At 45.0% G+C, this 27,255-nt stretch overlaps 1 protein-coding gene across 1 annotated transcript; it reads left to right on the top strand.

The window, feature by feature from the left end:
- Positions 1-6,113: 6,113 nt before the first annotated feature.
- Positions 6,114-18,818, top strand: LOC137327011 (beta-1,3-galactosyltransferase 5-like). Its single transcript, XM_067992391.1, has 4 exons — positions 6,114-6,171; positions 7,169-7,253; positions 11,841-11,917; positions 17,254-18,818. The coding sequence occupies exon 4, from the start codon at positions 17,254-17,256 to the stop codon at positions 18,199-18,201; it is 948 nt and encodes a 315-aa protein (XP_067848492.1). The 5' UTR covers positions 6,114-6,171; positions 7,169-7,253; positions 11,841-11,917; the 3' UTR covers positions 18,202-18,818.
- The last annotated feature ends 8,437 nt before the right edge of the window (positions 18,819-27,255 follow it).

The following is a 27,255-nucleotide window of genomic DNA, read 5'->3' as shown; positions in this document are numbered from 1 at the left end:
TTGCAGTACTGAGGGAGTGCTACATTGCTCGAGGATGAGAAGTTAAACTGAGCTCCTATCCATCTATTAAGTTGGATTGTACCATTTTAAAAAGAGCAGGGGAGTTGTCCTGGCTAACATTTATCCGTGATTCAATACAATTAAAACAGATCATCTCGTTTTCATCTCATTTGCTGTTTGTAGGAACTTGCTGTGTACAAATTGGCTCCCGTTTGCTGCATAACAGTGACTACACTGCAGAAAAACTAAGTGATTGGCTGTACGGCATTTTGGAATGCTCTGAAGATGTGAAAGGAGCTATATAAATGTAAATTCTTCCCACTTTCTTTACATAGGTACTTTGTGCTGCAGTTGCTGTCGGACATATTTTTTATGCTGAAATCTAGAGTCAGAATCCCACTGCCAGGCATTCCTGGTGCCATCCATTGGTTTGTACAACCTCCCAGTTTTGCATAAAATAAAAAAAATATAGAAATAGCTGGAAATGCACAGCTGGTTTCTCAGGCTCTTCAGAAAAGTTCAGATGAAGAGTCCCACCTGAAACACCAGCCTAAACCATCTGAGTCTGAACCAGTGAAAAGGTCACCCATCGCCAGAGCGTATCAGAAAATCCCTGGAAAATTTACCCCACCTATCTTGCCTCTTTCTGATGCTGACTGACAAGCTATGTGTTGATAATATTTGCTGTTTTTATTCCAGATTTCTAATGTTCACTTTACCCTTTTCTGTCCCTGTTCTATATTCTGGAATTGTTTCATCAGAGGGAAAGCATGGCTGAAATGCTGAAAAAATATGGCTGCCTTCGACCCACATACTTCCTGCCCCCTCACAATTGTCCAAATGTCCTCCGCAGTGGTGATTACAAATTAAGTCGTGTTAAGGGAGGCTATTCAACCTGTCTAGCTTATTCTTCCAATGAACCCATGATCCTCCCCATTGTGAACATATGGTTGTGCGCAGGCTGGAGTGTTTTAGATAGAGTTGTGCTACAGGTTTATGTTATGCGCGGCCCTGCCGAGGCGGCAGTGCGTTATGCGCGGCCCTGCCGAGGCGGCAGTGCGTTATGCGCGGCCCTGCCGAGGCGGCAGTGCGTTATGCGCGGCCCTGCCCAGGCTGGAGTGCGTTATGCGCGACCCTGCCCAGGCTGGAGTGCGTTATGCGCGGCCCTGCCCAGGCTGGAGTGCGTTAGGCGCGGCCGTGCCCAGGCTGGAGTGCGTTATGCGCGGCCCTGCCCAGGCTGGAGTGCGTTATGCGCGGCCCTGCCGAGGCGGCAGTGCGTTATGCGCGGCCCTGCCCAGGCTGGAGTGCGTTATGCGCGGCCCTGCCCAGGCTGGAGTGCGTTATGCGCGGCCCTGCCCAGGCTGGAGTGCGTTATGCGCGGCCGTGCCATGGCTGGAGTGCGTTATGCGCGGCCCTGCCCAGGCTGGAGTGCGTTATGCGCGGCCCTGCCGAGGCGGCAGTGCGTTATGCGCGGCCCTGCCCAGGCTGGAGTGCGTTATGCGCGGCCCTGCCGAGGCGGCAGTGCGTTATGCGCGGCCCTGCCCAGGCTGGAGTGCGTTATGCACGGCCCTGCCCAGGCTGGAGTGCGTTATGCGCGGCCCTGCCCAGGCTGGAGTGCGTTATGCACGCCCCTGCCGAGGCGGCAGTGCGTTATGCGCGGCCCTGCCCAGGCTGGAGTGCGTTATGCGCGGCCCTGCCCAGCCTGGAGTGCGTTATGCGCGGCCCTGCCCGGGCTGGAGTGCGTTATGCGCGGTCCTGCCCAGGCTGGAGTGCATTATGCCTGGCCCTGCCCAGGCTGGAGTGCGTTATGCGCGGCCCTGCCCAGGCTGGAGTGCGTTATGCGCGGCCCTGCCCAGGCTGGAGTGCATTATGCGCAGCCCTGCCCAGGCTGGAGTGCGTTATGCGCGGCCCTGCCCAGGCTGGAGTGCGTTATGCGCGGCCCTGCCCAGCCTGGAGTGCGTTATGCGCGGCCCTGCCCAGCCTGGAGTGCGTTATGCGCGGCCCTGCCCAGGCTGGAGTGCGTTATGCGCGGCCCTGCCCAGGCTGGAGTGCGTTATGCACGGCCCTGCCCAGGCTGGAGTGCGTTATGCGCGGCCCTGCCCAGGCTGGAGTGCGTTATGCACGGCCCTGCCGAGGCGGCAGTGCGTTATGCGCGGCCCTGCCCAGGCTGGAGTGCGTTATGCGCGGCCCTGCCCAGCCTGGAGTGCGTTATGCGCGGCCCTGCCCAGGCTGGAGTGCGTTACGCGCGGTCCTGCCCAGGCTGGAGTGCGTTATGCGTGGCCCTGCCCACGCTGGAGTGCGTTATGCGCGGCCCTGCCCAGGCTGGAGTGCGTTATGCGCGGCCCTGCCCAGGCTGGAGTGCGTTATGCGCGGCCCTGCCGAGGCGGCAGTGCGTTATGCGCGGCCCTGCCCAGGCTGGATTGCGTTATGCGCGGCCCTGCCCAGGCTGGAGTGCGTTATGCGTGGCCCTGCCCAGGCTGGAGTGCGTTAAGCGCGGCCCTGCCCAGGCTGGAGTGCGTTATGCGCGGCCCTGCCCAGGCTGGAGTGCGTTATGCGCGGCCCTGCCCAGGCTGGAGTGCGTTATGCGCGGCCCTGCCCAGGCTGGAGTGCGTTAAGCGCGGCCCTGCCCAGGCTGGAGTGCGTTATGCGCGGCCCTGCCCAGGCTGGAGTGCGTTATGCGCGGCCCTGCCCAGGCTGGAGTGCGTTATGCGCGGCCCTGCCCAGGCTGGAGTGCGTTATGCGCGGCCCTGCCCAGCCTGGAGTGCGTTATGCGCGGCCCTGCCCAGGCTGGAGTGCGTTATGCGCGGCCCTGCCCAGGCTGGAGTGCGTTATGCGCGGCCCTGCCCAGGCTGGAGTGCGTTATGCGCGGCCCTGCCCAGGCTGGAGTGCGTTATGCACGGCCCTGCCGAGGCGGCAGTGCGTTATGCGCGGCCCTGCCCAGGCTGGAGTGCGTTATGCGCGGCCCTGCCCAGGCTGGAGTGCGTTATGCGCGGCCCTGCCCAGGCTGGAGTGCGTTATGCGCGGCCCTGCCCAGGCTGGAGTGCGTTATGCGCGGCCCTGCCCAGGCTGGAGTGCGTTATGCGCGGCCCTGCCCAGGCTGGAGTGCGTTATGCGCGGCCCTGCCGAGGCGGCAGTGCGTTATGCGCGGCCCTGCCCATGCTGGAGTGCGTTATGCGCGGCCCTGCCCAGCCTGGAGTGCGTTATGCGCGGCCCTGCCCAGGCTGGAGTGCGTTATGCGCGGCCCTGCCCAGGCTGGAGTGCGTTATGCGCGGCCCTGCCCAGGCTGGAGTGCGTTATGCGCGGCCCTGCCCAGGCTGGAGTGCGTTATGCGCGGCCCTGCCCAGGCTGGAGTGCGTTATGCGCGGCCCTGCCCAGGCTGGAGTGCGTTATGCGCGGCCCTGCCCAGGCTGGAGTGCGTTATGCGCGGCCCTGCCCAGGCTGGAGTGCGTTGTGCGCGGCCCTGCCCAGGCTGGAGTGCGTTATGCGCGGCCCTGCCCAGGCTGGAGTGCGATATGTGGTTTTGCGCAGACTTCTTTGTTTGCCACTTCCATAACCAAAAGGGTGCTTTAAACTATGTTGACGATGGTCATCCCAGTTGCTGCTCCTCCTGGCAGTCTGTACATGACTACATGACTATATCACCACAGTTTGCATGTGACTATACAAAGCACAACCTTGGAGATGCTGTTTAAATGGCTGTTGAAACTGTTGCCATGGAATTATAAGTCATGAGTTTTATGTGTTATGTAGTCATTTGCAGGCATTATGTGTAGCCACACACAGGTTGAGTGACTTATTCAAGTTTATTTTCTAAATATCACAGCGCAAAGATAGCAGCCTTCATGTAGCAAGTGAGGTCAGACTTTTGTGCATAGTAGTATAATTTTCCAGAGGCTTATTAAATCTCCTAATTTCAACCCTATTTTGCTAATTATCATGATGTGGAGATGCCGGTGATGGACTGGGGTGGACAAATGTAAGGAATCTTACAACACCAGGTTATAGTCCAACAAATTTATTTTAAAATCACAAGCTTTCGGAGATTATCCCCTCCGAAAGCTTGTGATTTTAAAATAAATTTGTTGGACTATAACCTGGTGTTGTAAGATTCCTTACATTTGCTAATTATCAGATAGAGGAATAAAATCTCCAGATTGAACAAGTGAAAAACAAGATGAGGAAGAAAAATTGAACAAGAGGGCAAAAAACCATAGGCTAATTAATTGAAATGTAAGAAGGTACAGGGACAAAAGGTAACTATAGGGTTACACAGGTTTGAGTGTGGTATGTATAGAATCAAGCATAAGCTAGAATGTGTTATATAGAAGGCCACACAATGGTTGAAATATATTATATACAAGGTCATACAGGCTGGAATGAGTTATGCATAGGATCACACATGCTGCAGTGTGTTATACATAGTTATACACAGGCTGGCATGAGTTTTATGTAGTTGCTTGCAGGCATTGTGTATAGTCGCATACAGGTTGAGTGCGTTATGTGTAATCATGCACAAGCTATTTGTGTTAGCTCTAGTCAAATAGTCATACACAGACTGACGGTGTTAGATATTATCACATGCAGGCTAGTTGTGTTAGCTGTAGTCAAAGTCACACACTGACTAACTGTTAGATAGTATCACATGCAGGCTAATTGTGTTAGCTATAGTCAAATAGTCATCTGCAGGCTGACTGTGTTAATTATAGTCATACGCAGACTGAGTGCGTTATACATTGTCATGCGCAGGCTGATTGTGTTAGCTGTAGTCACACGCAGACTGAGTGCGTTATGTATCGTTACACACAAGCTCAATGTGTTAAGTAAAGTCACATGCAGGCAGAGTGTGTTATATAGTCATGCAGATAAAAAAATCCTCTCACCTCAGTCTTTATCTTACATTTTTTTTTCTCACAAGTGTCAATCTTTTACATGGAATAAGTTAGTGCCACTCACAGCAGATTGGTGCTAATACTACTTCTGGCATCATCGCCGTGAATTTGGATTTTCTGCAATGAATTCAATAATGATGTAAACAAAGCCACACAATGACTGGCTCAGCAATTAAAACATCTAATTCCATGACTGCCCCATTGGCTCAACGAATTTATCCAGATGTGGAAAGTGCCAGTTCAATCATTAGTCAGCTCTGAGTAAATTGATCTCAGCCGAGGGCAGCTGGTCAAAACACTGCCATTGACCTCCCTTTCCTTGGTTAGGGCGTTAAAAATTGATTGGAGTTGCTCTGAAAATGCAGCACTCCCTCAGTATTGGACTGGGGTGTCAGTTGTCAGCTGTGCTTTGGTGCTGGAGTGGGTTCAAAATCAACAAGGAAAATACAAAATGTGATTTAGTCAGGGAAAAAAATATTACTACACGGGCATGTTTTTGGAAAAGGGAAGGGTAGTAAGCAACAACAAAAAAAGCATTTGTTATAGAGGTGGGAAGTGGGCAAGTGTATCATGAATTATTTCACAACCACCTTCAATGATTGATTCCCTTCGTATTGCAATTGCAGCAGTTTACTGCATTGTATAGGGTTAATTATACAAATCTGCTTTCAAGTGAAACTCACCAGAAAACTTACTTTTGATTGACATCAATGGCAACCTACTATATAGCAGCATCCAATATGGCAGGTTACAATTATACATGAGCAACCCCATTTCTCACCTTGGAGTCAGATATCTTCGTCTTTTCCAGATATCCCTTCAGCTCGTCTGAATACGTAACTCTGCATTTGCCTTAAGGACGATGGCCTGATATGCCTGTTTTACCGTCTTCATATTGGTGGGCTGTCTCGACCTCACACTGTTAATTATCATTTTAATATCGCTGTCACTCTGGGGGTTTTATCCCTTATGTGTTCTCCCTCCATGCCACCCACAAATTGTGGTCTCCAAGGCTGGATTGACCCACAACAGGCTATTTATACCAGTTAAGCAGCCAACCAATTGTGCTAGGTCCAGTGAAACTAACTGTGAATATAAATGCAGCAAATCCAACCTCATGATATAAACTTTACACACTTGTAGATACTCTGTAGTTTGGGGATAGTCCCTTAATCTGCTTTCAAGATCAGTTGCGAAACTATCCACTGCCATTTCAATCTGTACACTCAACAGTGTAATAAGGTGTGTCTACAATGAGGCAGCACTCCTCCAGTGTAGAAAGGTAAGAACTGTGAATCTTAATAAGTTTTAAATATTAAAGCGACCTCTTATCATTGGAGCCATCTTTAGTTCTGTGGAGTTGTGTAGCTGGTCCTTTTAACAAAGATGTGGAGATGCTGGTGATGGACTGGGGTTGACAATTGTAAACAATTTTACAACACCAAGTTATAGTCCAGCAATTTTATTTGAAATTCACAAGCTTTCGGAGGCTTCCTCCTTCCTCAGGTGAATGTGGAAAACCTTTTAACAAAGGCAGTCGTTATGTGCAATTTTCTTTGCTCTAGATGGTTTATTAGATGTTATCATTAAAACTGGCAATTAATGGAAACACAGAAGAGGGAGCAACCATTTTTGATTTTGGTTGGACGATGTAGAAAGTTCATATATACTATCGCTGTTTGGAATTAATTTCAAGTCATAATCAAGGACTAATGTCAAAAGGACAATACAAAAGATTTTAGCCAGACGGTGATGGGAGTCTATAGCATGCTGCCAGTCAGGTACTATCAACACCAAAGGGGAAAACATCAACCAAGGTTTATGGTTCTGTTTGCTATCTAATAACTGCAGTGGGGAGGTATGTCTGTGTATACATCTGATGAGAACAGCATTGATTTAGCTATGACACCCCGTGGTCAAATATGGGTGTATTTTCCAATCGGCGAAGTTCACAGATGAACATTTAACGCGTTTGTTCTCTGTGCACTATTTATGGGCAAGTGTTAACACCTGCTTAAAAACAGGGCATAGAGAAATGTAGCATGAGCACAAATGACTGTGGCTAATCACTGTCACGGCATGAAGCATGGTCAGTTGGGTCAGGCACTGGAGGGTGGAACTGTAACCCTGATTGTCCCGTTTCGTTTATTCATATCTTTAAGCTGTGGTAATCCAAAATCAAGATTTGTTTTGTTCATTCTAAAATAGCTGCTCAGAGATAATTGTCTTCCTTAAGACCGCATAACTGATCTGGGTGTGATTTGGACTTTGCATTTTAGATTTTTGGGAACTGGGGCCCGGGAGTGTTGCAATCCTTAAACAAGAAAAGATAACGTACAATCCACACTTGCTTCGCATTAGAAGGTAGGTCCTCATGATATTGTGGCCTAATTTTAGAGATATATTAAGGAAATTTCCAAGTGCCAGAATAGTATTGTGTTGACGTTCAAAGGAATCAAGGGTTTAAAACAAGTGGAGCTTTCTGCATTATTCAATTCTTGCTTTGATTTCTCAAGTGTTCAGACTAAAAGAACTGCATTGAGCGATTGGGGCTGACATAAATTATAGAATCATAGAAATTTACAGCACAGAAGGAAGCCATTCGGCCCATCGTGTCTGTGCTGGTTGAAAAAGAGCTATCCAACCTAAACCCACTTTCCAGCTCTTGGTCCGTAGCCTTGTAGGTTACGGCACTTCAAGTGCACATCCAAGTACTTCTTAAATGCGATGAGGGTTTCTGCCTCTACCACCCTTTCAGGCAGTGAGTTCCAGACCTCCACCACCCTCTGGGTGAAAACATTTCTCCTCAGCTCCCCTCTAATCCTTCTGCCAATTACTTTAAATCTATGCCCCTGGTTATTGACATCTCTGCTAAGGGAAATAGGTCCTCCCTATCCACACTAACTAGGCCCCTCATCCTCCTCTGTTCCAAAGAAAACAACCCCAGCCTATCCAATCGTTCCTCATAGCTAAAATTCTCCAATCCTGGCAACATCCTCGTAAATCTCCTCTGTACCCTCTCCAGTGCAATTACATCCTTCCTGTAATGTGGTGACCAGAATGGTATGCAGTGCTCTACCTGTGGCCTAACCAGTGTTTGATACAGTTCTAGCATAACCTCCCTGCTGTTATATTCTATGCCTCAGCTAATAAAGGAAAGTATCCCATATGCCTTCCTAAGCACCTTATCTACCTATTCTGCTACCTTCAAGGATCTGTGGACATGCACTCCAAGGTCCCTCTGTTCCTCTACACCTCTCAGTATTCTGCCATTTATTGTGTACTTCCTTGCCTTGTTTGCCTTCCCCAAATGCATTACCTCACACTTCTCCAGACTGAATTCCATTTGTCACTTTTCTGCCCACCTGACCAATCCATTGATATCTTCCTGCAGTCAACAACTTTCCTCCTCACTATCAATGACACGGCCAATTTTTGTATTATCTGCAGACTTCTTAATCATGCCCCCTACATTTAAGTCTAAATCATTAATTTATACAAAAAGCAAGGGACCTAGTACTGAACCCTGCGAAACCCCACTGGAAACAGCCTTCCAATCACAAACACCCGTCGACCATTACCCTTTGCTTCCAGCCACTGAGCCAGTTTTGGATCCAACTTGCCACTTTCCCTTGGATCCTATGGGCTTTTCCTTTTCTGATCAGTCTGCCATGTGGGACCTTCTCAAAAGCTTTGTTAAAATCCACAAATCAAACAGAAACCTGAACCTGATTATTTCATTTCAAGCAACTGTAAGAAGGAACTGAAAAAGAGCAACTTAAGTGGACTTTCTAATTGTATATGTATTTTAAAATGCTCCTTGCATTCTATATTATATATGCTTAGCGTTTTGCTTCTATATATAATTAAGTGTAAATAAATTTAATTAATTGTTTTAGCCTATACAAGTCTAATTTAATATGTAAATATCTTCTGCCATTTGATAGACTGAAGACATAGTGTGAATCCTTCTTCAATTCCAATACACTATTTACTGTAGTCAGCAATAACTGGTAGACCTGGGCGACATTATTTCTAGGAGGTAGAAAATGAAAGACATAAATTTCAGATCATAAAGAGCATGGTAAATTTACAAAGCTGCCATCAGATTAATTCACAAGGAAACCAATGTTTGAAATGCTTTGAACCAGAACAATGATCCCTTTTTTGAATCCAATACATTGATCCACTTTAAAAGACCAGAAATGGCAACTAAAAATTGCAGGTTATAACATAATCAGAAAGGATAGGGAAGGACGAAGGGGGGTGGAGTAGCTGTACTAATTAGCGATAACATAATGGCAGTAGAAAAAAAGGGACATAAATAACAGAAGGATAGAAACAGAATCCATATGGATTGAAATAAAAGATAAGGGATCGATCACACTATTAGGAGTATACTACAGACCACCTAATAGTGGAAAGGAGGTGGAGGAAGAAATATGTAAGCAAATATGTGAAATGAGTAAAGGATATAGAATAATAGATTTTAACTATCCCCAAATAAACTGGCAAGGAGAGGTAGGTAAAGGGGTACAAGGAATAGAGTTTTTACAATGTGTGTAGGTGTCCTTTCTCACTCAGGATGTAAAAAGCCCAATAAGAGAGGAAGCACTGCTGGATCTAGTAATGGGAAATTAACCAGAATAGATAAGAGAAGTAAGCATAGGGGAACATCTAGGCAATACCGATCACAACATAATAAGATTTAAGATAAAGATTGCGAAGGACATAAGTAAGACAAAGACCAAAGTAATAAATTGGAAAAAAAGCTGATTTATAAGGGGATGAGAATGGAATTAGGAAAAATAAACTGGAAAAATTTACTGACAAACAAAGAAATAGAACAGCAGTGGGAAACATTTAAAACAGTGATCAATAGAGTCCGGGAGAAATATATCCCACTAAAGAGCAAGAACAAACTAGCCAGTAATGACACACCATGGATGAATAAAGAAATAAGGGCAAAATTGAAACTAAGGAAAAAGGCATACACTAAGTATATAGACAACAAAGGAGAGGATGACAAAAGGGAATATGAAAAGGCTAGGAAAGCAGTCAAAAAAACAATTAGGAAGGCAAAGAGAAACTTCAAAATTAAATTATCAAGGAATATAAAAAGAAATAGTACAGTATTCTACAGACACAGAAATAACAAAAAAAAAATCAGGATAGGGCCACTAAGGGATACATACAATTAACTCACACATTATGACAGCAAAATGGCTGGAAAAGTAAATAATTACTTTGCCTCAGTATTTACCAGGGAGAGTAATATGGTTGGCATGGCATTAGAGGAAGAGATCAAAAAAGATATAAAGACATTTAAGCTAGAAAGGGAGGTGATAATTAATAAACTAATCAAATTTAGAGAGGATAAAGCCCCTGGTCTGGATGGATTGCATCCGCGCATTTAAAAGAAGTTAGGAAAGAGATAGCAGAGGCACTATTAAATATATATAAAAATTCACTAGTAAAGGGAATAGTGCCAGAGGACTGGCGGACAGCTAATGTGATTCCTATATTTAAAAAGGGAGCTCGAACCAATCCAGGGAACTATAGACCAATTAACTTAAGGTTGGTGATAGGAAAGATAATGGAATCCTTACTCAAAGATATAATAGAAAAACATCTAGCAACAGAAAATATAATAAAGAATAGTCAGCATGGATTTCAAAAAGGGAAGGTCATGCTTGACCAACCTTATTGAATTCTTTGAAGAAGTAACAAAAAGGGTAGACAAGGGTAATGTAGTAGATGTAATAGATTTGGATTTTCAAAAGGCCTTCGATAAGGTACTGCATAGAGTAAGTGTTAAAGGTAGTTACTCAGACTGGCAAAAGGTGGGAAGAGGTGGCCCACAAGCATTGGTGCTTTGACCACTTTTGTTCACCATTTGGACTCGGGAATTGGAAATACAATTTCAAAATTTATGGAAGACACCAAATTGGGGGTATAGTTATACTGAGGAGGACTGTGACAAAATACAGGGAGACATTAATAAACTTGCAGAATGGGCATGTAATTGGCAAAATAATTTCAATATAGATAAGTGTGAGGTGGCACAATTTGGTAGGAAGAATAAGGAGGCCACATACTCCTTGGAAAATAAGGGTCTAAATGGGGCGGAGGAGCAGAGGGATGTCGAGGTACAGACACACAAATCACTAAAAGTAGCGACGCAGGTTAAAAAGGCCATAAAAAAAGCAAAGGACTGGGGTTCATTGCTAGAGAGATAGAATTGAAAAGCAGAGAAGTATATTCCTATGTTCCTATAAGTAATGTTGAACTTATATAGAACCTTGGTTAGACCACACTTGGAGTACTGTGAATGGTTCTGGTCTCCATATTATAAAAAGGATATAGAGACACTGGGGAAGGTGCAAAAAAGATTCACTAGGATGATAGCAGAATTGAGAGGTTATACCTCTCAGGAAAGACTGAACAGGCTGGGGCACTTTTCTCTAGAAAAGAAAAGGCTGAGGGGTGACCTGAAAGAGGCCTTTAAGAATATGAAAGGGTTTGATAGGGTAGATGTAGAGATGTTTCCACTTGTAGGGGGGACCAGAACTAGGGGCCATAAATATAAGATAGTCACTAATAAATCCAATAGGGAATTCAGGAGAAACTTCTTTACCTAGAGAATGGTTAGAATATGGAACTCACTACCGCAAGGAGTAGCTGAGGCAACTAGTGTAAATGCATTTAAGGGGAAGCTAGATAAACACATGAGGGAGAAAGGAATGGAAGGATATGTTGATGGGGGGTAGATGAAGATGGGTGGGAGGAGGCTCGTGTTGAGCATGAACCTATTGGGCTGAATGGCCTGTTTCTGTGCTGTACATTCCATGTAACATTTTGAAAAAAGACTGGAAAAGTACTTTTGATGCAGTGCTTTTTTTTAAACAAGATATCCCCATTTTAATCCTAATTTTAATCTTCCTCTCACAGGACTCTATGCGCTTGGCCTCAAGAGGAAGTCAGACAATTATTTCTAGACCTGCTTCTAAACGCAGCTTCTATAAAAGGTGTGTGTTACAAATTGGGGTCTGACGTAGATACCTCCTCGGGCTCAGTGGCATTGGTGCTCCCTTAAGCAGTCTGAGCATCTTACGTTTAGGGAGTTGGCTTGTACTGCCCTTTATCTACTTGTACAATAGCATAACCCAGGGATATAATAACAGCATTCCCCTTGCTATCTGAACCAGGTACTCATGTCTTGCGTATGTTTTTTTTCAAACTCTCTGAAGGATATGGTAGCATAGTGGTTATTTTACTGGACTAGTAATCCAGAGGCCTGGACTAATAATCTGGAGATATAAATTCAAATCCCAGAACAGATCCAGCAGCTCAAAACTAGGTATTTCAAAAAATGAAAAAAAATCTGGAATTAAAAGCTAGTATCAATAATGGTCAGCATGAAACTATCAGATTGTTGTAAAAACCCATCTGGCTCACTTTAGGGAAGGAAACCTCCTGTCCTCACCCAGTCTGGCCTATATGTGACTCCATATGCTGTGACACCCACAGCAATGTGGTTGACTCTGAACTGCCCTCTGAAATGGCTGAGCAAGCCACTTAATTGTACAATTCCACTACAAAAAGTCATAATAAGAATAAAACCGGATGGACCACTAGGCACCGGACACGACAAAGGCAAACCAAACCCAGTCCACCCTGCAAAGTCCTCTTCACGAACATCTGGGGACTTGTGCCAACATTTGGAGAGCTGTCCCAATAGTCTGACATAGCCATACTCACAAAATCATATCTTTCAGCCAACATCCCAGACTTCACCCTCCCCGGGTTCCAACAGCAGGACAGACCTACAAGAGGTGACGGCACACTGGTATATAGTCAGGAGGGAGTGGCCCTGGAAATCCTCAACATTGACTCCAAACCCCATGAAGTCTCATGGCATCAGGTCAAACATGGGCAAGGAAACCTCCTGCTGATTACCACCTACCGCCCTCCCTCATCTGCTGAATCAGTCCTCCTCCATGTTGAGCACCACTTGGAGGAAGCACTGATGGTAGCAAGGGCACAGAATGTACTCTGGGTGGGGGACTTCAATATCCATCACCAAGAGTGGTTCGGTAGCACCACTACTGACCGAGCTGGCAGAGTCCTGAAGGACACAGCTGCCAGACTGGGCCTGCGGCACATGATGAGAGAACCAACACGAGGGAAAAACCTACTTGACCTCATCCTCACCAATCTACCTGTCGCAGATGCATCTGTCCATGACAGTATTGGTAGGAGTGACCACCGCACGGTCCTTGTGGAGATAAAGTCTCGACTTCGCACTGAGGACACCGTTCCAACGTGTTGTGTGGCACTACCCGTGCTAAATGGGATAGATTCAGAACAGATTTAGCAGCTCAAAACTTGGCATCAATGAGGCATTGTGGGCCATCAGCAGAATTGTTTTCCACCACAATCTGTAACCCCATGGCTCGGCATATCCTCCACTTGACCATTACCATCAAGCCAGGGGATCAACCCTGATTCAATGAGGAGTGTAGAAGAGCATGCCAGAAGCAGCGTACCTAAAAATGAGGTCCCAACCTGGTGAAGTTACAACATAGGACTACATATATGCTGAACAGCGGAAGCAACATGCTATAGACAGAGCTGAGCGATCCCACAACCAATGGATCAGATCAAAGCTCTGAAGTCCTGCCACATCCAGTCATGAATGGTGGTGGACAATTAAATAACTAACGGGAGGAGGAAGCTCAGTAAACATCCCCATCCTCAGTGATGGCGGAGTCCAGCACGTGAGTGCAAAAGACAAGGCCGAAGCGTTTGCAACTACGTTCAGCCAGAAGTGCCGAGTAGATGATCCATCTCTGCCTCCTCCCAATATCCCCGCCATCACAGAAGCCAATTCGATTCACTCCACGTGATATCAAGAAACGGCTGAGTGCACTGGATACAACAAAGGCTATGGGCCTTGTGGTGGACAGCATCCCGACTGTAGTGCTGAAGACTTGTGCTCCAGAACTAGCTGCGCCTCTAGCCAAGCTGTTCCAGTACAGCTACAACACTGGCATCTACCCAACAAAGTGGAAAATTGCCCAGGTATGTCCTGTCCACAAAAGCAGGACAAATCCAATCTAGCCAATTACTGCCCCATCAGTCTACTCTCAATTATCAGCAAAGTGATGGAAGGTGTCGTTGACAGTGCTATCAAGCGGCACTTACTCACCAATAACGTGCTCAACGATGCTCAGTTTGGGTTCCGCCAGGACCACTCAACTCCAGACCTCATTACAGCCTTGGTCCAAACATGGACAAAAGAGCTGAATTCCAGAGGTGAGTGAGAGTGACTGCCCTTGACGTCAAGGCAGTATTTGACTGAGTGTGGCATCAAGGAGCCCTAGTAAAATTGAAGTCAATGGGAATCAAGGGGAAAACTCTCCAGTGGCTGGAGTCATACCTAGCACAAAGTAAGATGTAGTGGTTGTTGGAGGCCAATCATCTCAGCCTCAGGACATCACTGCAGAACTTCCTCAGGGCAAGGTCCTAGGTGCAACCATCTTCAGCTGTTTCATCGATGACCCTGCCTCCATCATAACATCAGAGTGGGGATGTTCGCTGATGGTTACATCCCCTCAGATAATGAAGCAGTTCCTGCCCGCATGCAGCAAGACCTGGACAACATCCAGGCTTGGGCTGATAAGTGGCAAGTAACATTCGTGCCACACAAGTGCCAGGCAATGACCATCTCCAACAAGAGAAAGTCTAACCACCTCCCTTGACATTCAACAGCATTATCATCGCTGAATCCCCCACCATCAACATCCTGTGGGTCACCATCGACCAAAAACTTAACTTAACATAAATACTGTGGCTATAAGAGCAGGTCAGAGGCTGGATATTCCGTGGCGAGTGACTCACCTCCTGACTCCCCAAAGCCTTTCCACCATCTACAAGGCACAAGTCAGGAGAGTGATGGAATACTCTCCACTTGCCTAGATGAGTGCAGCTCCAACAACACTCAAAAAGCTCAACACCATCCAGCACAAAGCAGTTCACTTGATTGGCACCCCATCCATCACCTTAAACAGTCACTCCTTCCACCATTGGCGCACCATGGCTGCAGTGTGTACCATCCACAGGATGCACTGCAGCAACTTGCCAAGGCTTCTTCGCCAGCACCTCCCAAACCCCCGACCTCTACCACCTAGAAGGACAAGGGCAGCAGGCACATGGGAACAACACCACCTGCATGTTCTCCTCCAAGTCACACACCATCCTGAATTGGAAATATATCGCCGTTCGTTCATCGTCGCTGCGTCAAAATCCTGGAACTCCCTACCTAACAGCACTGTGGGAGAACCTTCACCTCACGGACTGCAGCGATTCAAGAAGGCTGCTCACCACCACCTTCTCAAGGGCAATTAGGGATGGGCAATAAATGCTGGCCTTGCCAGTGATGCCTACATCCCATGAATCAATAAAAAAAAGGTGGGCCGAGTTAACACTAGATGAGACAAAGTTTGGTACAAACCATATTTTATTCCACAGTACGATGAAAAGCACAGAATAATAGGTATGATCAGAGTTGCTTAGTTTAATTGGCAACAAGCTGTATTCATGTAAAGATATAAAATAGAGAAGACACGATATTGATGAGTCATCTTGCTTTACTTGTAATAGAATATTCCTTCTGCGACCTATCCTATAGGCCAGGGCAGAAGGGGCAATTTTAACCTAACCCGCCCATTAGCAAACTGACGGATTGCATGCAAAGCTGTTTTGACCCCCCCCCCCCCCCGCCCGATTTAACTCTTCATTGAAGTCAATGGAGAGTAATATCGGGCGGGGTGTAAAACAGGCAATCCACCCAATCCCGTGAGATTCCTGTCCGGCGAGTTAGGTTAAAATTGCTCCCACTTCTCTCTGCAGTCCCCTATCTTTGCAATCTGCCTGTGCAGCATCCTGTTTCCAATAGGCTGCATGCTTTTTTTGGTGTCTTGTGCTCTGTTTTAAAAACCTCTCACTCTGTAAGGGGGAATTTTAACTCCTTCAGCCTGGCCGAAACCGGCCGGAATGGGAGTTAAAATCCAAGCGGTGCTAGATTACTGCTCATTTCCAGTTCCGCCCCCAGTTAAACGCCGTTGTGTTCTTGAGCAGTTGAGTCACTCACCTGACTCAAGCGGGAACCTCGTAGCCAAATGCCAAATCATGTGATGCCATTAGGACCCTGATGCAATTTTAACTGCCTATTGTGCATCCGCCATGGACGCTCCGCTCTGTTAAAACCTGGCAGACGTTTGAGCTGAAGCCCTGTCAGGTAAGTTTAAAATTTATCTTTGTGGGGCCGGGAGCAGCAAGAGTACTCTTCCAAGCCCATCAAAGTAGGTTTGGGGCCCCTGCTGCCCTGGGCTCATCCCCCTTCTACCTGGCAAAACCCTTCTGAATACAACCCCACCGACTTACCTGACTGCTGATCTGGCAACCTCAGGGCCACCTGTTCTTCGTAAGCCGCAAGCCAACAAGCTGCATCTGTATTCCCGTGAAGCAAGGCCATTAAAACGGACCGGACCCCTCCCTGCAGCTCCCGGGCGGAAAGCCAGCAAGCGCTTAACTGGTTGACTGACTACCAACGTGTCCTTTTCTGCCTATATTCCTAGCCATTGGGAGGGCAGTGCTTCTCACTTCTGCCTTGTTCACATTCACCAGCAGGTCTGTCAATAAACTTGTCTCTCTCTCTCTCCTCTCTGTTTAGAGTGCAGGTTTAAAGAGCACATCTCCTACTATTCTTAAAATGAATAGGGTACCATATTGGCTTAATGGGCCTCGGAAGAGAAAATTGACCATCGTTGCCTCAGTTTGAAGTAGACATTTCACAAACTGGCTTGTCTGGCTTCACTGCACAGCTTCAATGGCTGCAGCCTGTGGCCTTTATATTTTTTTTTAAAAGAGAGAAATCTGTGTGAATTCACTTTGTTTTAAAACACAACATTTAAATGTAACTCATTCCCACAGCTGTTCCGTGAAGAAAACAATGATCAAATATCCAGAACCATGACATTTACACTGTCCAGTGGGTTTAACCACCAGGCAATCGGCAGCTCTGTATCATGATGCTTTTTTAAATGATGATAGTGGCAAGATAACGTGCAGTATTTGGGTAATGTGTATAAATTAACGCTCAGAGTATATTATTCTGATTTGTCAACAACTTGCATTTATTAAGCGCCTTTAATGCAGTAAAACGTCCCAAGGCGCTTCACAGGAACCCTAAATTAACTAAGGCACCTAATGTAAATGAAATGAATTGCACCTTTTGCAGCAACTTGTCTTCCTATTAACTTGCACTGAATGTAATCCTCTTTTTGTGTTCTCTTTTCAGATGATCAATAACAAATTTCTGGTTTTACTTAGTGCACTCTGTACTATTTCGACATTGTTAATGTGTGTCTTTTACCTGGAAAAAATAAATATTAATTATACAGTCTATAAAACAAATAAAAAATCGATCCCAAAAGATGGGGGCGATTTCCTGATTATCCCAGAGTCGAACTGTGATACCGACCCTCCATTCCTGGTCCTCCTGGTGACTGTCACACATTCCCAGTGGAAACAGCGCGATGCCATCCGCCAGACTTGGGGTAGAGATCGCAACATCGATCGGAAAAGGACGGCCGCCTATTTCCTCCTAGGATATAATGAGAGGTACCCCCAGGCCACAATCTTAAACGAAAGCCTCTATTACCAGGACATAATCCAGAAAAACTTCACCGATACATACAACAATCTCACGCTGAAAGTACTGATGGGAATCGAGTGGGTGCAGACGTTCTGCCCATCAGCGTCCTTCGTGATGAAAACCGACTCCGATATGTTTGTAAATACTTATTACCTGACCGAACTTCTGTCGGAGAAGAACCGGACTCGTTTCTTCACGGGGTTTATCAAGGCTAAGGAGATGCCCATAAGGTACTCCTTGAGCAAGTGGCACATGACAAAGGAGGAGTATCCTCACAGAACCTACCCGCCCTTTTGTTCAGGAACGGGATATGTTTTTTCAGGCGACCTTGTAGAGAAAATCCTCACCGTTTCAAAGCACATCCCGATCTTAAAGCTGGAAGATGTCTACATCGGGTTGTGTCTCAAAAAGCTAAGTATAACTCCAGTGGAGCTGTACCACCACCAGACTTTTTATGCCAGAAAAGTGAAGTTTTCTGTCTGTAATTTTCAAAAACTTGTGACCTCTCATGGAGTCAGCCCGACTGAGTTGCTGATTTACTGGAAAACACTGGGAGGGACCAGCAAAGAGGACTGTTCGAGGCAAAATTGAGAAATTCAAATCGACGTAATTAAATAATGTTAGTATAAATCAAACTCGCAAACAAAAACAAATTATTTTAAAACAGGTGGTGTGGGCCGCAATTAAAATCATCAAAGCTTCAGTGATTTGATGTCCAACCACAGCCTGAATTATCTGTGTTAAAACCTTTTTTTAAATGATTCGATTGAACTGATCTCTTCCAAGTGTTGCCAGGACTGCCAATTTGAATCAGAACTCTGAACAGGTGGGCGAGCCCATCATGCATTTGGTAAGGGGTTGTGTAAATTTATATTTTTTAACTTTAAAAGCGATAGTTTAGAAATGAATGGTGGTGATGTTAATGGACAAAGCTTAAAACATTTGCATAACATTCTTCCATCTGCTATTGAACACAGGCAATGATAGGCATCTTTTAAATGGGTTAATATTTGTATTAAGGAATTTCCTATCAACCTGCATGCTCCTATCCACTAATATCTGTAGCAGACACTTCTAAGCTTGTTGCTGTAACTGCTAAACATAATCATTTCAGTGATAATTGAAAGAGATCCTAGTTAGGTCATATTCATGGCGTACAGCTCCTTCAATATAAAATCACGATGCTTCATTAAATGCATGCCAAATAAACATGAATTACAGAAATATTCCACTCTTTACACACTTGAAATAGTTATTAATGCTTCTAACGCTCCAATTTTGTTTTGCATATTTTGTGCATTCATACACATACCACTCAATCCTAAATCCATTATTTTGAAATATTGACCTGTATTCTTTTCCCTGGTTTTGTTATTTAATTTATTGATAACCCTTGCCCCTTCTGCAACAATACCTGGGCAGAGCAACATCGGACAGTTGCTGCCTGAGGTTAGGGAAGTGCCACAAGTACTAAATCAGTATTTTGTGATTGTTTTATCATTGAAAGGAGAGGGGAGATACAGCCAGAGTTAAGAGAGGAATATAAGGGATAGAGCAAGGCTGGAAACTATGGCCTGGAATTTCCTTGGAGCTTCTCCTGCTTAGAGGCTGGACTCTGTTCTCTAAGTCATTTGTAATAAGAAGAAACAACAGTGGCCCCAACACTAACACCACTGGGACTTCACCAGTAACCAGTTTGCACTCTGACATCTCTTCACACACCAGCACCGTTTGCTTTCTTCAAGGTAATCGGACTAAATTGGAACAAGACCAGAAAAGACTCTGCAGCCTATCAAGTTGGTCGCAAAAACTAATACCATTAAGGAGCTGGAGTTGATTTTTTTTAGATAATCGAGTGGTCTGCCCAGCAGGAGAATAGTGCAAGGTGTGAACTGCACAATGCGAAATGTTGCACGGTGCTAAACCATTGGAGGTTCACAAATGGCAAACCGATGTCAACTGTAACCATTAGGATTTACAAGATTACAAGAAAGAAAGAACTTGTATTTATACAGCACTTTATCACATCCTTAGGATATCTCAAGGCACTTCACAATCAATTAATTAATTTTCCAGTGCAGTTAGATGAGACCAGTTATTCTAAATTTTTTGCTATTGATGGTGAAATCAACTCTTGTTTGAACAGTGTTGTGGGATCTCATCCACCCAAACAGGCATATAGGACTCATTGGTATCCCCACAGATGCAGCAATCACACAGTACTGCACTGATGTGTTAGACGAGATTATGTGCTGAGGTACTGGAGTCTGCAGGAACGGTCACAAATTCCACCGTGACCTGGATTTGCTGGGTTCCAGCCTTGCGCTGATGATTCCTGGAATGGACTTGTGGAGCTAGAGCCTCCGCCCACTCCCACCTTGTCATTGATGGAAGGGGCGAGGCTATAGGCAAGGGCTTCCTAGGTCAGCAGTTCCCACAGCAGGGGCCTCAGTTGGGACCTGGTGTAATAGTCATGTTAAACTTGTATAGAATCTTGGTTAGACCACACTTGGAGTACTGTGTACTGTTCTGGTCTCCATATTATAAAAGGGTATAGAGGCATCAGGAAGGTGCAAAAAAGATTCACAGGGATGATACCAGAACTAAGAGGATATACTTATCAGGAAAAGCTGAACAGGCTGAGGCTCTTTTGTCCAGAAAAGAGAAGGCTGAGGGGTGACCTGATAGAGATCTTTAAGATAATGAAAGGATTTGATAGAACAGACTTAGGGAAAATGTTTCCACTTGTGGGGAAATCCAAAAGTAGAGATCATAAATATAAGATAGTTACTAATAAATCCAATGGGGAATTCAGGAGAAATTTCTTTACCTAGAGAGTGGTTAGAATGTGGAATGCGCTATCACAAGGAGTAATTAAGGCAAATAGCATTGGTGCATTTAATAGGAAGCTAGATAAGCACACAAGGGAGAAAGAAATAGAAGGATATGCTGATAGGGTTCAATGAAGTAGGGAGAGAGGAGGCTCATGTGAAGCATAAACGTCAGCATAGACCAGTTGGGCCGAATGGCCTGTTTCTGTGCTGTAGATTGGATGTAACTCGATGTAACATTGGCAGAGGTACGTTTGCCTTACAACAAAGAGCACCTGCCAAGTAAGAGTAGCTAACGGTCTCTGCTCTTCAGGCAATCAGGCCACAGTGCTCAACAACCAGAAGGATATTGTTGACCTTGAAGCCCATCAGGGGATCTATACGACTGTCGACAGGGCAGATTCAATGACAGATGATGTGGCTGATGATTTTTTTACCTCTGCAGTTGAAGTCATAAGCAAACTGAAGATACTCCCTTTAACCGGTCATCCACTTAGAAACATCCTATAGGAGTAACTGCAAAAGAAGTCACTTTGGATTAACCATGAGCTGCTGCAATGGTAGATCATAATCCAGTATGTCGTGAGGCCATAAAGAGTATTTCAGAAGTAGAGCAGGATCAGAAGGTTGCATTCATCCTCACAGGAGCAGCAATTCACGAAAACTATCCTGTCTTTGGCAAGATTCTTTCTGCCAATCATGGCCAGACTAAAAAAGTCTGGTCCTTTCCAATAAACCCATGGAGTATCCTTGAGATCTGGAGAGCATATTATGTGGAGTTGGCACCTGATCCGAACAGCAGTGATGAGGACCCATCTGCATGGATGTTGGGAAAACTGGTACAGTATACTTGAAGTCTGTTTTTGTTGTTGATTCAAAAATTATTTTTATTTGGGACAGAGGGGAGGTCAGGTTCTATTTTTATTGTCAAATAAATGGCATAAATTCAAGGCAAAAATATTGGAACTTGAAAAAGGCTGGGTAAGTTTGGAGAAAATTGGTTTAAAAAATCACTATTTGGAGCATCACTAAAACTTAAACTAAAACAAGAAAGGGAATTTTTTTAAATTGCTTTGTCGATAAGTGGGTTTCTGGAGGGGGAGGAATTGTGGGATATGATGAGTGGGATTTAAAAAGGAGCAGGCTTGATGAGCTTAATGGCACCTAAAAGTCCTTATGGTCTAAAACAATGGCCCTATAGCTATCTGTGAACTTTAAAGTCCCAATCAAACACAACTGTTTGAATGGTGCAGCAGTATCTGGAAGACTTTCAGCCTTATGCCTCCCAATATAAGCATTGTTCTATTAATTTTGAAATTGGAGCCTTGGAGAGGGTATAGAGGAGATTTACTAGAGTGGTGCCAGGGATAAGAGACTTCAGTTATGTGGAGAGATTAGAGAAGCTGGGATTGTTCTCCTTAGAGCAGAGAAGGTTAAGGGGAGATTTAATAGAGGTGTTCAAAATTTTAAAGGGATTTGATAGAGTACATAGGGAGAAATTGTTTCCACTAGCAGGAGGGTCGGTAACCAGAGGGCACAGGTTTAAGGTCATTGGCAAAAGAACCAGAGGGGAGATGAGAAGAAATGTTTTTATGCAGCGAATTGTTATGATCTGGAATGCACTGCCTGAAAGGGTGGTGGAAGCAGATTCAATAGTAACTTTCAAAAGGGAATTGGATAAATACTTAAAAAGAAAAAAATTGCAGGGTATAATTATTTTGGTCATAAACAAAGGAATATTGTAGCTTAAAAATGTAGTAAATAACTGTTCAGGGCACATGTAGTTCAGAACAGTTCAAACATAATGCTGAAAGCAACTCAAACAAGCCTCAAGTACCCCAATATTTCAAATATGCCTTGGCACATATTAACTAGCTGTCTAAGTTAACATTGTGATTTATTTCATAGAATCATAGAATCATACAGAACAGAAGGAGGCCATTCTTCCCATTGTGCTGTGTGGCTCTTTGAAAAAGCTGTCCAATTGGACCCACTCCCCTGCACTTTCCCCATATTGAACTTATGTTCTCTATTCTGCATGTCTTCTTGATTGTAGTTGTAAACAATTTTACAACACCAAGTTATAGTCCAACAAATTTATTTTAAATTCCACAAGCTTTCGGAGGCTTCCTCCTTCGTCAGGTGAACGGTGTGGAAAAAAACGTTCACCTGACGAAGGAGGAAGCCTCCGAAAGCTTGTGGAATTTAAAATAAATTTGTTGGACTATAACTTGGTGTTGTAAAATTGTTTACAATTGTCAACCCCAGTCCATCACCGGCATCTCCACTTCTTGATTGTAGTTTTCTGTCCCCTTCAGTTAATGTACAGTAACACAGTTCATGCTGTAATTCCCATTCATTGCCACGGATGTCACTGTTGTAGCCACTCACTAACGCCCCTGTTAAGGAGTTAAGTGGTAAAATGCTGCCTCAGTGAGGATTAATCAAAAAGTACATAATATTAATTAATTGTCTATAAAATTGGACTGCAGTAGTTAGTCTTTACTTGTTCTGAATTTTTTTCTGTTAAGCAAGATGACATTAGAATTATTCATTAGAACAAAGAAGGTTCAGGGTTGAGGTGTTTAAAATGATGAGGGATTTTGAGATAGTAAATCAGGAACCCCAGTGCGTTGGTTGCTTTTTTTAATGGCCTTAGTAAGCTATGTTGCTACTTTTAGTGATGTGTATCTGTATTCCTAGATCCCTTTGCTCATCTATCCCATTTAGACTATTATTTTCCAAGGAATATGTTGCCTCCTTATTCATCCTACCAAAATGCACCACCTCACACTTATCTATATTGAAATTCATGTGCCAATTACACATCCATTCTGCAAGTTTAATAATGTCTTCTTGTAATTTGTCACAGTTTTGCTCAGTATTGACTATACCAACAATAACATGCATTTATATAGCGCCTTTAACGTAGCAAAATATCCCAAGGTGCTTCACAGGAGCAATTATCAAACAAAATTTGACACCGAGCCACATAAGGAGATATTTTAGGACAGGTGACCAAAAGCTTGGTCAAAGAGGTAGGTTTTAAGGAGCGCCTTAAAGTAGGAGAGAGAGGTAGAGAGGCGGAGAGGTTTAGGGAGGGAATTCCAGAGCTTAGGGCCTAGGCAGCTGAAGGCACGGCCGCCAATGGTGGACCAATTAAAATTGGGGATGTGCAAGAGGCAAGAATTGGAGGAGCACAGAGATCTCGGAGGGTTGTAGGGCTGGAGGAGGTTACAGAGATAGGTGTCATTCGCAAATTTTGATATTGTACTGCTGATTCCCGAGTCCAAATTGTTTATGTAAATGGTGAACAACAGTGGTCCCAGCACCGATCCTTATGCCAGTCTGAGTAGCTACCTTTAACCCCCCACTCTGTTTTCTGTCGCATAGCCAGCATACTATCCATTCTGCTACTTGTCCCCTGCTCTGACCTTAGTCATGTGCCTACTATACAGTGGTACTTTATCGAAGGGAGCCATCTGGAAGGTTGAACTCACTCGACTGTAATGTGGGTATCTTCTCCGGCAAATTATCCTTTGTAATCTCAGTGTTTGTCGTGAGTAAATATGTAACATATAATTATTAATAAGCCTTCAAGCGTTTGACTGCATGTTTATTCTCATTCACATTCCTAAATATGGTACAGATGTTGGTGTTGCAAAATTGAACATTTTCCATCTCAGATACCCAGTGCCAGCCCTAAGTACTCTCAACTTAATTACAATTTGCATTAATATAGTGCCCTCCACCTAATAAAATGTCACAGAGCACCTCACGGTAAAGAGCGAGGTCACTGAGTGGTTCTAAAAGAGTTATGGGAGATGAGTGAAAGCAGAGTTGAAAAGACGGCTTTCAAAGGCAGGGTAAGCAGCAATACAAATTTAGGGAAGGAGTTTCAGAGGTAGAATGGGGCAAGGCCAGGGAGGGATTTGTAAATAAGAATAAAGATTTTGGTTGAGAGGGAGAAGGCCAGTGGAGGTTGGCGAGGACAGGGATGACAGTTGGACAGAACTTTGTGCATAACAGGATGCAGATGGCAGCAATTTGGACAAGTTGAAGTTTCTGTATGGTGGAACTCAGGGGCTAGGAAAGTATTGGAGAAGTCAAGACTTGAGGTAAGTGTTTCAGAGGTGAAATAAGTAGTCTTGGTGATGGATAGGATATGGGGTTTGAAGCTCAGCTTAACATTATAAGGGCACTAAGGTTGGACCAGCCTGAGTGACTACCGGGGGGTTGAAGTCAGGAGAAAGTAGACAGATTATGGGAGGATCAAAGTGTAGGGAAAACCTGATTTTCCAGTGCTTCTTGAACTTGGACAATAGTCAGTCAAAGAAAGTCACACTCGCAGTAGTTTCATTAATCAAAAATAATTATTTAATGATATAATTCATACGAGCATGCATGAAGCAAAATCAAACCATACATATGACCTTACTCTAACCGTTGTACACCTAGTAGTTCGCAACATGATTATTCAATGATTTAACAATTCATTCAAGCATCAGGCAAATCACGAGGAAGGAGCTGATTGGCTGGTAGCTGGTGAGGGTTTCTTTCTCTGTTGAGTTTTTTTTTAAGGCTTAATTTATTTTTGTTAAGTTTAGTAAACACTCTAATCAAGGCATGGCAGGGCAGCTCACACCCGTCGAATGCAAGGCCTGTGCCACGTGGGAACTCCAGGACGCTTCCCAGATTTTGGAGCTTGAGCAGCAGCTGGCTTCACTGCAGTGCATCTGCGAGGCTGAGAGCTACGTGGATAGCACTTTTCAAGAGGTGGCCACATCACAACTTGAGAGTGTAGGCTGAGGGATTGGGTAACCACCAGATAGACAGGGAGGACCAGGCAGGTAGTGCAGGAGTCCCCTGAGGGCATCTCACTCTCTAACCAGTATTCAGTAAACAGGCGTTTCTGCGGCCGCAGATGTGATTCCAGGATGGCATGTTGCCTCCCTGGTGCCAGGTCAAGGATGTCACTGAGCGGCTGCAGAACATTCTTGCGGGGGAGGGGGTGGTGACAACCAGAAGTCATGGTCCGTATCGGTACCAACGACATAGGTAGAAATAGGGATGATGTCCTGCAGGCAGATCTTAAGGAATTAGGAAAGAGATTAAGAAGCAGGACCTCAAAGGTAGTAATCTCTGGATTACTCCCGGTGCCATGCATTAGTGAACATAGAAATAGGAGGATAGAGCAGATGAACGCATGGCTGGAGAGATGGTGCAGGAGGGAGGGCTTTAGATTCCTGGGGCATTGGGACCAGTTCTGGGGAAGGTGGGACCTGTACAGACTGGACGGGTTGCACCTCAACGGAACTGGGACCAATGTCCTCATGGGGAGGTTCGCTAGTGCTGTGGGTGGGGGGGTTTAAACTAATTTGGCAGGGGGATGGGCACCAGGATGTAGCATTGGAAATAAGAAACAGGGGGCACAAAGTATCGGGGGAGAAAAATAGCACTAGAATAAGTAATAGTACAGTATTAGGTGGGATCAGACTAAGAAAAAGTACAAGAAGGTCTAAGACTAGTTTGAAATGTATGTGTGTAAACGCACAAAGTGTGGTAAATAAGCTTGGTGAGCTGCAGGCGCAAATAGTCACATGGGAATATGATGTTGTGGCGATAACTGAGACCTGGCTCAAAAAAGGGCAGGATTGGGTACTAAATATTCCTGGATACAAGGGGCGCTAAATTGGGCCGTGTAGCGTCTGTTGTTTCGGCGCTACACGGCCTCTTCGATGTCCAAGATGGTGTCTTGGATGCGCACGCACGTTTCCAGCATGACGTGCGCCAGACGCCACCTTGGTATAGGAGTTAGCGCAGGCGCAGATAACGAATGCTGGAATCATGTAAAGTAGGGAGAAAATGGCTTCAATCAATGTGCAACTTAACACTCAACTCAACACAAAGTCTTAACCTCGACCATCTGAACGTGTCTTAGAGTGCCTGGAGGAACCCCCCACCCCCACCACCGGTGCTAGTTAAAGGGACCATGCAGGATTTACACGTTAGTGGCTGGATTATTGCTTCTGGCTGCCAAGACATTTGTAACTGTTTTTGGAGGTCTCCTACACTTGAATACTAGGACGCGGGGATGTAGCCTAACATTTAGAGCCAGGACGTGCAGGAGTGAAGTTAGGAAATGCTTCTACAGGCAAAGGGTGGGAGATGTTTGGAACGCTCTCCTGCAGACGGCAGTTGATGCTAGCTCACTTGTGAAAGTTAAATCTGAGATTGATAGATTTCTGTGAACCAAGGGTATGAAGGGATATGGGGCTAAGGCGGGTATATGGAGTTAGGTCACAGGTCCATCATGATGTCATTGAATGGCGGAACTGGCTCTAGCGGCTAAATGCCACTGCCACTTGCTGCCTCCTGATATGCGCCACCTTCTCCTGCAAGAAAGGGGACGTGTGTCTAGGTGATGTGCCTGTCATGGTTGAATAGCTGCCGATGTGTGTGGCCTGTGAGTTGTGGGAGGGCGGCTTGAAACAGTGGTAATGTGTAAGGGAGGGAGGAAGCATCTGATTGGAAGAGTTGAGTACTGATGGAAAGAGTTTGTTGGTATGTGGGGAATGGGGGGTGTAGTGCGTGGAGCAGTTGGTAGGAGATACCAGTTGACAATTGACCTCACTCACCTTGACCACTCATGTCAAAGCATTGAACTTCTTCCTGCACTGCATCCATGTTAACGATGCTGTGCACCTGGCATTGACTTCATCCCCCGCTGCCTCCCACTGCCTTTTGGATATATGTCTGGAGGGCCTCTTACCCTCCCACCCCCGCGGATATAGGATGTCCCTCCTTCTGACCA

Source organism: Heptranchias perlo, chromosome 11 (assembly GCF_035084215.1).
Source record: "Heptranchias perlo isolate sHepPer1 chromosome 11, sHepPer1.hap1, whole genome shotgun sequence".
Taxonomy (NCBI): domain Eukaryota; kingdom Metazoa; phylum Chordata; class Chondrichthyes; order Hexanchiformes; family Hexanchidae; genus Heptranchias; species Heptranchias perlo.
This window is presented reverse-complemented; position numbering and strand designations above follow the sequence as displayed.

Bases quoted from the DNA above. Each gene is read 5' to 3' on its own strand.
- LOC137327011 (XM_067992391.1), top strand. From the start codon at position 17,254: ATGATCAATAACAAATTTCTGGTTTTACTTAGTGCACTCTGTACTATT.